This window comes from Triticum urartu, chromosome 2 (genome assembly GCF_003073215.2).
Source record: "Triticum urartu cultivar G1812 chromosome 2, Tu2.1, whole genome shotgun sequence".
Classification (NCBI taxonomy): Eukaryota; Viridiplantae; Streptophyta; class Magnoliopsida; order Poales; family Poaceae; genus Triticum; species Triticum urartu.
Window position 1 is genome coordinate 677,449,111 of NC_053023.1, and position 13,874 is coordinate 677,462,984.

Genomic DNA, 13,874 nt, shown 5'->3' on the forward strand with positions numbered 1-13,874 from the left:
TCTTGATCCATGTCACCCAACAGACACTTTCGGAGATACCCGTAGTCTACCTTTATAGTCACCCAGTTACGTTGTGACGTTTGGCATACCCAAAGCACTCCTACGGTATCCGGGAGTTACACGATCTCATGGTCTAAGGAAAAGATACTTGACATTGGAAAACTCTAGCAAATGAACTATACGATCTTGTGCTATGTTTAGGATTGGGTCTTGTCCATCACATCATTCTCCTAATGATGTGATCTCGTTATCAATGACATCCAATGTCCATAGCCAGGAAACCATGACTATCTGTTGATCAACGAGCTAGTCAACTAGAGGCTCACTAGGGACATGTTGGTGTCTGTTATTCACACATGTATTACGATTTTCGGATAACACAATTATAGCATGAATAAAGACAATTATCATGAACAAGGAAATATAATAATAATGCTTTTTATTATTGCCTCTAGGGCATATTTCCAACATTATAACCCTAGCGTCATCGAACCTTAAGTGTGTAGACCCTACGGGTTCGGGAGACATGCAGACATGACCGAGACGTTCTCCGGTCAATAGCCAACAGCGGGATCTGGATACCCATGTTGGCTCCCACATGTTCCACGATGATCTCATCGGATGAACCACGATGTCAAGGACTTAATCAATCCCGTATACAATTCCCTTTGTCTAGCGGTACGATACTTGCCCGAGATTCGATCGTCGGTATCCCGATACCTTGTTCAATCTCGTTACCGGCAAGTCTCTTTACTCGTTCCGTAACACATCATCCCATGATCAACTCCTTGATCACATTGTGCACATTATGATGATGTCCTACCGAGTGGGCCCAGAGATACCTCTCCGTCACACGGAGTGACAAATCCCAGTCTCGATTCGTGCCAACCCAACAGACACTTTCGGAGATACCCGTAGTGCACCTTTATAGTCACCCAGTTACGTTGTGACGTTTGGTACACCCAAAGCACTCCTACGGTATCCGGGAGTTGCACAATCTCATGGTCTAAGGAAATGATACTTGACATTAGAAAAGCTTCAGCATACGAACTACACGATCTAGTGCTATGCTTAGGATTGGGTCTTGTCCATCACATCATTCTCCTAATGATGTGATCCCGTTATCAACGACATCCAATGTCCATGGTCAGGAAACCGTAACCATCTATTGATCAACGAGCTAGTCAACTAGAGGCTTACTAGGGACATGGTGTTGTCTATGTATCCACACATGTATCTGAGTTTCCTATCAATACAATTCTAGCATGGATAATAAACGATTATCATGAACAAGGAAATATAATAATAACTAATTTATTATTGCCTCTAGGGCATATTTCCAACAAATACATGCCACACGATTCCAAAACATTGATACAATTGTATAAGTTCAAATTTACCTTTACAATTGCCAATAACATGACAAAAAATTAATAATTTCACTGGAAGAGAACTTACCTGTTAAATTTTTTCAACGTTTAACCCAAGTAAGTCTCTCGTTTGGCGCTTAAAATAAAATCAATATTTTGGAGGCACTTCTTAGAGCTTCAACTTGCTTGTCTGGTGGCGGCTCCCAATTTGACATCATGAGTGTCAATGGACCAGATTTATGACTTGCACATCAGCCTTATTAACATTTTCAATGGAGAACTAGAAGCAACCTGCTTAAATAATGAATTAACGTGGACAGTGTTTGACAACGCTTTTCTCTTCATAGCTGCTGAATTGCAGTGTGACAATTAGCTATTGGATAAGTTTGATATAGGGAAAATTTGCATCACAAATAATTACTCATACAAGATAATTTGCATCACGGTCACTATAATTTTTAGGACATGTACAGGATAGGAATTTTTCATAGAATCGTAGCATTACAAGTCAGATAACCAGAACATGTAAACTAGTAAAATCTGATGTATATGTTCAACAATGATACAAGATGAGAATTGAGATTAGTAGATGCATGGTGTGATGTGCTGATGTGCTAAACCTTGGGTCCTTGGCTAGTTTCTGTTGGTTGGAATCAGGCTGCGTGCCTGCGTCGCGCGGTCGCAGTTATGCCGTATGAATAGGATCGGGAGCAATAGGTCAGGGAGAAGAGCTAGAGCTAGGGCGGGCGAGGGCACGGAACAGCGGCGACTAATTTACGTACATGTTTTTTTATGAGCCTATTCCACGTACAAGCTAATATTTTCCTTGAGCTTTTTTGGAGCTAAACGTACGTACAGGCTGATCACACAAGAACACAGAGCCCAGGCCGCTGGAAGCGGATCCTCTAACATCCTCAAGGGATGTCACGAAGCTACAGTGACATGCGTGTGTAAAACGGAGAAGGAATGGCAGGGTTACTATAGCAATTACTGTGCAGATTTACTGTAGCATGTACAAAAATAAATCGAAAAATAATTTTATTGCATCATAATTTTGTTTGTATGTAATCTTTGTAAATGTATACAGTAGATTTGTAATTTGCAAATTAATTATAATCATTTTAGGTTTAACCATATAGATGTGAAGAAAGGATGTCATGGTTACTGTAGCTTACGTGACATCCCTTAAGGATGTTAGAGGATCTGGTTCCCAGGCCGCTAGTGTGGGCTTGACATGGGCCTTCTCCCTTTTCCTTAAATTAACGCCGTATAGGAGGGGGGGGGGGGGCAAATACGTATAAGCGTGAGGAATACATGCGTTCCTATCACTAATTACACAGCATCGTTCGATCATTAGGGGGGGCAGGCCCCTGCTCGCCCCCCCTTGACTCCGCCACTGCCGGTGAGAGCATGTGTTGGAAACCATGACGTTCGTCGCCGTCAATGCTGAAACCAGTGGCACCAAAAGCTGAAACAGGCAACGACCATTGCTGCGATAGACGAAAGTGTTGGCTGCGTTGTTGCCGCCGATTTGCTGAAACTGGATAGCGACGGTGTGGTGACGAGCGTCATGACTCATGATGCTGCAACTTGGATGCACAATTGTTATGATCGACAGTGGGTTGCATTGGCGACGACGAGGAATGCTAGCGACGGACGACGGCGACAGGAGAGGGAGGTGCGAGCTGCCAATGGAGGTCGGCGTGGGGGTTGCGGAGGTGCTGCAAGCCCATGATGGCAGCGCCTATGAGCGCACACAAAAGGGGGCGACAAATGCACGTGACCGAGGAAGTAAGCGAAATGATCATCGTGCGGCTGTGCGTTCTTTGTGCGCTGTTGAATCAACGGCTCGCTAGGCCACCGATCTGGAGCTTGCGCCAGTCGACCGGCGCCTAACGTCGCCCTCCACCAAACGATCAACGGCTCAAGTGCTCAACGCTGGCGCCGTTTGGATTCCTTTTCTCTAAGGGCCTGACTCATGGCAGAAGCGTTGCTCAACGGTGCTGAGTTTAGTCAAAGTAATGTTGACCGCAGATTTAGATCGGAGCTAGCTAGCGCCATTGTTGCCACTATTGCCTGCCTTACTTTTATTCAATCGACGGTGGACGAAAGGCGACACGCACCCGTGTGCAAATACTAGGATCATAGTATTCCCCGGTCCCAATTGTCATCTTGTCGCCTATTCTTTTCAGGGCTTCGGGTTTTCAGGATACGGAGAACTCTCTCTGTGCATATCCTCGTGACGTAGATCGATTGATATGGGCGATGCTGCTGAAATTCGTCTGCAGATCGCAGGTCCCTCTCGCTCTCCATCTTGAATTCTTGATGCTGGAATCTTGTTGTGCTGACCAAATTGCAGGCTGGATCGATTGTAACCGGACTAATCGGCCGGCGATGCAGGTACAGGAGGCGTAGCTGACAATGGCACGTCTCCAGCAACCGCCGCGCTGCCGACGATGTCGGAACGCGTACGATGGTGGGCGGTGGTGCTCGTCAACATCGTGTTCCTCCTCGGCGGGCAGAGCGTCGCGAGCTTCCTCGGCAGGATCTACTACGACCAGGGTGGCGGCAGCTTGTGGATGGCCACGGTGGTTCAGTCCTGCGGCACGCCGCTCGCCATCCCACTGCTCCTCTACTTCCGGCGCCGCCCTAGGTCCACTGCGGTGACGCGGCTGCCTCTCATCAAGATCTCGGCCATCTACGCCGGCCTGGGGGTCCTCCTCGCCGCCGACAACCTGATGTACTCGTACGCGCTCCTCTACCTGCCGCTGTCGACCTACTCCCTCATCTGCGCGACGCAGCTCTCCTTCAACGCCGTCTTCTCCTACTTCCTCAACAAGGAGAAGTTCACGGCGCTCATCCTCAACTCCGTCGTGCTGCTCACCTTCTCCGCGGCGCTCGTCGGCGTGAGCCACGGCTCGGATGGGACCAACAGCAGCGTCCCGGAGGGGAAGTTCCCGCTGGGGTTCGCGCTGACGCTGTCGGCGTCGGCGCTCTTCTCCCTGATACTGTCCCTGATGCAGCTGACCTTCGACAAGGTGCTCAAGAGCGACACCTTATACGACGTGATGGAGATGCAGTTCTGGAGCAACACCGCCGCGGCCGTCGTGTCGGTGGCCGGGCTGTTCATCTCCGGCGAGTGGAGCACCCTGGACGGCGAGATGGACGGGTACAAGAAGGGCAAGGTGGCCTACGGGATGACGCTGGCGTGGACGGCCATATCGTGGCAGCTGGCCACCGTGGGCATGATGGGGCTCGTCGCGGCGGTCTCGTCGCTCTTCACCAACGTGATCAGCACCGTGGGGTTGCCGCTGTCGCCCATCGTCGCGGTGATCTTCTTCGGCGACCGGATGGACGGGGTGAAGGTGCTGGCGATGCTCATAGGGGTATGGGGGTTCTTGTCCTACATCTACCAGCACTACCTTGATGATGCCAAGGTTAAGAAGATACTAGCTGAGCGATTAGCCGACGACGACGAACACCACACTGTAAAATTCAATACGGAGTGAATAGAATACGCAGGACTTAGACTGTGCTCACCCCGTTCTTAAAAAAACTTTGTTCATCCCTGTGAGGATTTTAGTATTTTACTAAATCATGTTGCAATACTATCACCTGTAATTTTTTTTGAGAGCACGAGAGCTTTAGAAGAGAAAATGTTGGGCCAAGTCCCTCCACATGAAGATGTGTTGGCAGCCCAACATCAGCCAACATAAATTTAACACATGTGAGTCGTCAATCTCGACTGCATCCAACTGTTGAGAGTGCTTTCAAGGTAAGTAAGTGAAAGAGAAAATCTAGCCACTTCACCTTGCTGGGGTGGTTGTCATTGTGAAAGTGAGAGAGCACACAATAGGAACACAACCCGTGAGAGAGAGGAAGAAGAAGAAATTCTTTGCCGCACCTGACTGACAGTGTTCAAGCTGGTGACTGGACTCAAACGTGCTTGGATTGGCACTAAACTTTGTGAACTCATTTCTTACTTTTGAGTATTTTGATCTGGTTAGCTGGTTTGAGGATTGAGTCACTGGAAATTCAGATGGGGAAAATCGAGTTGGAGAATCAAGAGGCGGCGATCAAATGAGAGCCCGAGAAGGCCAAGACACTTGAAGAGACTGAGCTTGAGAAGGAGAGGTTGCAACTCGCACGGGACGTGAAGGATGCGAAGATCCTGTTGGCAGACGAAACCCTCTTGGATAAGCATGCAAAGAAGTGGCTTGTGGAGAAGAAGGAGATCAACGACTGAAGGGAGTACAAGGTGGCTAGGGCGGCTACTGCAGCAGCGGAGCATGCGGCTCGAATGCAGGCGGAGCATGACACATGGATGGCCTCGGAGCAGGCGGCATGGATGGCGTCCAGCGAGTGATCCGTCACACTTAAACACTGATTTTATTTTGGCATTTCTGAATTGTTGAACTATGATTTATTTTGCTTTGTTCGAGCTGTTGAATTGAGGCAATCTATATCGTATGATCAACATGCATTGATTTCATCAATTTAAGACACCACATTTAAGATGTGTGGACGTGCGACAGTCTATATGACGGGTCACCCGGCGCAGTCCGCGAATGTATAGATGACCGGATTTGCCAAATCCGACCGTAGATATTCTCATTTCCATCTTTTGGGAAATAGTCTTTGTATATATGCTCCAAAAGATGAAAATTTTGAAGCAAGTAATCCACCTAAAAGATGGACCGACATGGTATGACGGTACTGCTACTGGTAAGCTTGCATGTTGCCTAGTTGGGCACTGGCTCGAAGTATCGAACATGCCTAGTAAGGATTTATGTGACGTGGCGACGGCGGTACCTCACGATGGCTCTCAACACAGTCCTGTACTACCATACCCATGACGTCGCGCTGGCCAGCCCCGACGATGACACACATCAAATTGGACCTTCCTGCCGGCTCGTTCGTTTTCAGAGGCTCTCAACTTTCGGTGGCACCTTACTGATACAAGGTGGTAAACAAATTTTCGGCCGACTGCGTGCAAGGCAACGGCCGCTTCAAGCCGTTTGCTGCGTGACTATACTTTCTTGGCCTGTTCGCACATGTTTGCATTCGATTCACTGAGAAAGGCATTTTGTACTAAACTTTTGTACTTATTTTAAAATAAGTGCACCATACCATAAGTTCAATTAATACAATTTTCTATTACTAATCACATAAGAATATTTTTAAATAATATATTCATTATTACACAATTGTCATGTATGTCAATGAACTTTTTGGCTCTACAAAACCTAACAATTAAAGGTACACTTAAGAGTTTTCCTAAAGTAGAGGGGGCAATGGGCCCCTTTGACCCCATGAAGCTCCGTCACTGCATAATGCCAAAGGACCAAACGGCGGGGCAAAGAGCACCTTTTCCTTCTAGTTAATTATCGTTCCCAACAAGGAGAGGAGAGTATTAATCTGTCTTGTCCCATTCAAAAACAACGGTCATGCCTAAGTTAACTTCATTCTAACAAGACCTTTCTTCCATCCATAGTACTTATATATGACGGGTAACGACTACTCGTCACACCTTGGGAGACTCTCATAATAGACAGACTTATCAACTGAGCGATCAAAACGTGATCAGCCTGACGTGAACCTAACGCCCGTGGTCGGCAACCACATGTTGCACTCGAAGAACTGTGCCATGGTGAAGTTACTAGCCTCGGCCTGGCTCATATTCACGTGGTAGCCCGACCACCTCACCATGCCGGCGCTGGGGCTGTGTTCGTGTACTCCCCGTAGTAGATGGTCCTGAGCATGGTCTGGTTGTTGTCACATGCAAGCCACACCTCGGGCCGCACCACAACGCCGATGTAGAACTGCATGAACACCACCCATGAGTACGCCTTCCACGGCCGGCCCAGGAAGATCTACGTGCCGGGGCCTTGTCGCTTTGGTTGGCCTGCGCACGTAGGAGGTCGTCGTGCGCGGAGACGTTGCAGAACTAGAGTTGTTGACGCGGCCCTGGGCTGTGACGGAGTTCTTCTGGCCCTGGAGTGGGGCGCAAGCCAAGATGAGACAATTCTGGAAGATGGCGGCGACGCCAAAGACGAAGTCGACAGTCCCGGTGATGTGGCAGGCTCAGTGAAACTGACAGTGCACTTAGTTTAAAATAAGTACTGCCTCCTCCTAGCACGCGCACTCGCTCCTTTGGCATTGTGCAGTGGCAAAGCTTCATGGGGGTCAAAGGGGGCCATTGCCCCCTCTACTCTAGAAAAACTCTTAAGTGTACCTTTAATGATTAGACTTGAATATAAAAAAATTCTCAGAGTCCATGCATAACTTATCTTCTTCGCCCCTCAACTCAGATTAGCCCCCTCAACAATCTTCTTCAAGCTCCGCCACTGGCATTGTGCATGACGTTTCTTTAAGTGTTACCTTGTATATCACTCTAAGAAAGAAATTCAGTGGGTTGACAACGTGAGAATACAATCTATGGTATATTACCAAACAATATTTCAATATCCAAGCATAATATTGTTATGAAACACAAACTGAAATTCATTTAACGAAATGGCTTGCTTGACCATTTAAAAGAACTCCACATGGTGATTAACTGTCGACATATTTGGCTACTACTGCTCCAACTAAAATCACTGGCATATAGTGTTGATTCACGGGGAGGAACTCACCTCAGACTGCTCACCCTCCTGTGTCTTGTCCCTCGCGTTAGTGTGTGGCGGCTCACTGGAACGAGAGAGATGGGGCTCCTCTTCTAGGTCAGCCCCATATGGGCCTGGGCCACTTGGGCCTCACATTCAACACTCCCCCTCAAGAGGGGTGATAGATATCTATCATTCCCATCTTGTCACATGCTAGATTGCATTCTTTAGTTCCCAATCCTTTAGTCAAACAGACTGCAATCTGTTGCCCAGAACTCACATGCTCAATCTTGATGATCACAACGTCAAGCTTTTCTTTGATGAAGAATATGTCTATTTCCACATGCTTGGTTCTATCATGCTGCACTGGATTGTGTGCTATGTTGATTGCTGATTTTTTTATCACACCACACATTCATACAACTTGTCTTCAATATCTTTAATTCTGCTAATAGATTCCTGGTCCACAACATCTCACTCAGTCCCTTGGACATGACTCTGTATTCAACCTCTGCAGTTGATTTGGAAACAACATGTTGTTTCTTGCTTCTCCAAGATACTAGATTTTCTCCTACAAAGACACAATAGCTTGAAGTTGACCTCCTGTCATCCAGACAGCTAGCCCAATCAGCACCACAATAACCATCTACAACAAGGTGTCCATAACTCTTGAACAATAGTCCCTTCCTAGGAGAACCTTTCAAGTATATCAAGATTCTATGTACCGCGTCAAGATTTCCACTTCTAGGCTCATGCATGTATCTACTCACAACACTTACTGCAAATGCAATGTTTTGTCATGTATGACACAAGCACAATAATCTTTCCACCAATTGCTGATACCTCTCCTTATCCACTGGCTCTCCTGATTGAGCAGTCACTTTGTGGTTTTGATCAATTGGGGTTGTGGCTGCCCGACATCCTAAAATTCCTACATCACTTAGGAAATCTAAAATATACTTCCTCTGAGATAGCGCAATCCCCTTGGCAGACCTGGCCACTTCTATGCCAGGAAGTATTTGAGTTGGCCTAGATCTTTGACTTCAAAGGGCTTACCCAAACACTCTTTCAGTCTTACTATTTCTTCTTTGTCACCCCCTCTGATAATAATATCATCCACATATACTGCAAGTATAGTGATTTTCCCTCCTTTATGTTTGTAGAACACTGTATGATCACCGTTACACTGCCCATACCCCATATTACATACATCACGTATGAACTTGTTGAACCATGCTCTTAGAGACTGTTTCAGACCATAGAGAGATTTCTTTAACCTGCATACCTTGCCAACAGTCTCAGACATAGAGAACCCTGATGGCATTTCCATGTAGACCTCCTCTTTCAGGTCCCCATGCAAGAAAGCATTCTTCACATCAAGTTGATGTAAGGACCACCTGAAATTCGCTGCACAAGAGATCATGATCCTCACAGTGTTCATCTTTGCTACTGGAGCAAAGGTCTCATCATAGTCAATGCCGTAGGTCTGGCTGTACCCCCTCGCTACAAGCCTTGCTTTGTACCTTTCAATCTTCCCTTCTGCATTCTACTTCATAGTGTATACCCACTTGCAGCTAATTGCCTTCTTTCCTCTTGGAAGAGGTGTTAGTATTCCATGTCTTGTTCTTACTTAATGCCTCCAGCTCCTCTATCATAGCTGCTCGCCAGTTGGATCCACTTTTGCTGCCTTCCAATCAGTTGGAGGAGACACCAGCTGAAGAGAAGCAACAAATGCTTTATGGGTTGGAGATAATGCTTCATAGGAAACATAATTTCCAATATCATTGGCATCGAACCCATACTTTGGCTCTGGTATCCCTGCCTTTTCTCGAGTACCTTTGCTCAAAGCAATTGGCAAGTCCTCTGTGTCAGATGAGCTTGCATTGCTGCCTTGCTGCCCCCCTGCACCTGTGTTGGCTACTCCCCCTGAACATGATGATGTCGTCTTGAATATACTTGAGGGTTACGCTCCTCATTCACCTTCTGCCACCTATGAGAAGCATCACCTTGCTTCCATGAATACACCTTTAGCTGCTCCTCTTGCTTAGCCGTCCACCTCAGTACACAAACGATCTGTGAGGGAGCACCACCTGCCTGCCTCGGCACCCATCAGTCACAATCGGTCATTCACACTGTGATGTTATCATTTTCCGGGGCTACTGCTCGCTTCGCTGTATCGGAATATCACCCTCAATTGGTTGCTGCAGCACTGAATCGGCACCAGAATCGACACCACCACCACTCTCCCCTTCTTGACCTATCACAGTAGACTGGGTGTGGTCAAGACTTCCAAATAATCCACTAAGATCATTTTTCTCACCATAAAATGGTTCGAATTCCCTGAAGGTGACATCCATGCTCACAAAGGTCCTCCATTCGGAAGGACTCCAACACTTGTAGTCGTGCTGCCCAGAAGAGTACCCAGTGAAGATACACTTGATGGCCCATGGATCCAATTTGCCCATAGATGGCCTGTGATCCCTGACAAAGCAGACACAACCGAACAACTTGGGAGGAACCAAAAAATCATTCTTTCCCAGAAGTAACTCAGAAGGTGACTTCATACCCAGTACTCTCGATGATGTGTGATTGATCAGGTATGTCGCAGCCATCACAACTTCACTCCACAAGAATTTCGGCACATTCATAGTAAACATCAGCGATCGAGCAACCTCCAGAATATGACGATTCTTCCTTTCTGCCACCCCATTCTGAGGAGGAGTGTCCGGACATGAGGTTTGGTGCAAAATCCCATGCTCTGATAAGAAGGTCCCAAACACTTTGTTCATATACTCAGTGCCATTATCACTTCTTATCACTTGTACCTGAACCTTGAAGTGATTTTTCACATAGGCATAGGAAGACTTGAAGCATTGGAAAGTTTCATCCTTGTGACACATCAAATAGATCCATGTTATACGTGAGTGGCAGTCAATAAAGGTCACAAAATACTTTGCACCACTAACCGACACCACCGGACTTGTCCACACATCCGAGTGAACAAGCATGAATGGGGATATACTCCTAAGTCCCTTACTCACATAAGACGTCCTCGTGTGTTTTGCGAACTCACACGCATCACATTTCAGCTTGTTCTTATCGACTCCATGCATTACATCAGGAAACAACTTGAACATTTTATCAAAGGATACATGCCCCATTCTGCAGTGATGTTTCTGTCAACTGTTATTCTACTGTCCATCTGGTCAATTAGAGCACTAAAAGATAATAGATTGGCCAGAAAAGATGGCACATGTAGGACCGAAGATAACTTAATCTCAGGTGTACATTAAACTGTACCAATGCCCTTAATAGGCTGTGAGGTCCCGTCAGCAGTACATATCATTTTACTTTGAGAGGGAGTGAGCTCATCATATGACTCAAGCTCCCTGAAGTCACCTGCAACATGTTGAGAAGCACCAGAGTCTAGAATCCACTCCGGATCAGTCCTATGAGCAACAATTGTGGCCTTTTCAGCGTCATCTCTATTGGTACAGATAAAGAGGGCCGAACTTGTCCTCTCCTCCTCGATGGCGGCCGTCGTGTACATCATGCGAGCCACCCTTACCCGTGCAACATTAAAGGCTGCTTCAGCGGAGGCCAGACGTGCACGCAACACTGCTTCCTCCTAGATGCCGGCGAGCAGGGCATCCTCCAAGTCTCTGCTTGCCAGGGCACACCCAACTAGATCTCCGCCTTCTCTCATCACTTCATCTCCTACATGCCTTCCTCCTTCCTCTGCACCACACGAACATCCATCATCCGACCACACCGAATCCATGACCCTGACCTCACCACCTTTCATCTTCCTCCCGTAACTCTGCAAACAACCACAACAACACTAGCAACCCTCAGGTGCAAGCAACAGCAGTAGCAGATCAATCTTGCGGTGTCCTTTCCCAGTGACAGTAGGGGCAGCAAGGCACGTATTGTATTGTTGCCATCGAGGATAACAAGATGGGGTTTATATCATATTGCATGAGTTTATCCCTCTACATCATGTCATCTTGCTTAAAGCGTTAATCTATTCTCTTGAACTTAATACTCTAGATGCATGCTGGATAGCGGTCGATGTGTGGAGTAATAGTAGTTGATGCATACAGGAGTCGGTCTACTTGTCTCAGACGTGATGCCTATATACATGATCATACCTAGATATTCTCATAACTATGCTCAATTCTGTCAATTGCTCAATAGTAATTTGTTCACCCACCGTAATACTTATGCTCTTGAGAGAAGCCTCTAGTGAAACCTATGGCCCCCGGGTCTATTTTCCATCATATTAATCTTCCAATACTTAGTTATTTCCTTTGCCATTTATTTTACTTGCATCTTTATTTCTCTTTATCATAAAAATACCAAAAATATTATCTTATCATATCTATCAGATCTCACTCTTGTAGGTGACCGTGAAGGGATTGACAACCCCTTTATCGCGTTGGTTGCGAGGAGTTTATTTGTTTGTGTAGGTGCTAGGGACTCGTGCGTGGCCTCCTACTGGATTGATACATTGGTTCTCAAAAACCGAGGGAAATACTTACGCTGCTCTACTGCATCACCCTTTCCTCTTCAAGGGAAAACCAGCGCAGTGCTCAAGAGGTAGCAACATCCCCAAGCTTAATTCCTACTCGTCCTCAAGTAGGTAAATGATAAAAGAAATAATTTATGAAGTGTGAATGCTAGCAGGTGCACAAGTTGGATCAATGGTAATTTCAATCACCTTTTCTAGCATATTTATATATCATAACAATAGATCAACTCATAGGACTTCTCATGATAAAGTAACAAGCTATTCACATGTTAAAGTATAGATCATAAACTTTCTTGAAAACTAACAAACCGTGTTGTTAGTCATCAAAAAATTACAATTCATCTTATTTTCAGGAAGGGTCTATGTCAGAGCTTTGATTCAGCAAACTTCACATACTCAACTATCATTTAGTCTTTCACAATTGCTAACACTCACGTGATATTTATGGGTTCAAAGTTTTAATCAGACACAGAGAAAGATAGGGGCTTATAGATTCGCCTCCCAACCTTTTACCTCAAGGGTAATGTCAACAATAATAGTTCATGATGCCTTACATCCAATTGGATATATATATCAGGATCTTTCCAACACAATGTGCTTGCTAAAGGAGAAATGTAAAAAGGAAAGGTGAAGATCATCATGACTCTTGCATAAGGTATAAGACAATAATAAAAGATAGGCCCTTCGCAGAGGGAAGCAGAGGTTGTCATGCACTTTTATAGTTGGATGCACAAAATCTTAATGCGAAAGAACGTCACTTTATATTGCCACTTGTGATAGGGACCTTTATTATGCAGTCCGTCGCTTTTATTACTTCCACATCACAAGATCGTATAAAGCTTATTTTCTCCACACTAATAGATCATACATATTTAGAGAGCAATTTTTATTGCATGCACCGATAACAACTTACTTGAAGGATCATACTCAATTCATATGTAGGTATGGTGGACTCTCATGGCAATACTGGTTTAAGGGATGTTTGGAAGCACAAGTAGTATCTCTACTTGGTGCAAAGAATTTGGCTATCATGAGGGGGAAAGGCAAGCTCAACATGTTGGATGATCCATGACAATATACTTTATTTCAGATATAAGAAAACATAACCCATTACGTTGTCTTCCTTGTCCAACATCAACCTTTTAACATGTCATATTTTAATGAGTTCTCACAATTACAAAAGATGTCCAAGATAGTATATTTATATGTGAAATCTCTCCCCCTTCAATATTCTTTCATGAATTGTTCAAGTGACCAATACAATGTTTGCTAACCTTCAATAAATTTACCACCTCTACTTCTTATATGTGAAGTCATTACTCCCCATGGAGTAAGTATATGAAACATATATAAATTTCAGATTTATGA

General features: G+C 45.5%; 1 protein-coding gene across 1 annotated transcript; it reads left to right on the forward strand.

Annotated features, from left to right (window-relative positions):
* Window positions 1–3,754: 3,754 nt before the first annotated feature.
* LOC125537825 (probable purine permease 11) lies at window positions 3,755–4,961 on the forward strand (the record flags this gene model as incomplete). The annotated part of the gene is made up of 1 exon (XM_048701143.1): window positions 3,755–4,961. A coding segment is annotated over one exon (1,125 nt), but the record flags the coding sequence as incomplete, so codon positions are not given.
* Window positions 4,962–13,874: the final 8,913 nt, after the last annotated feature.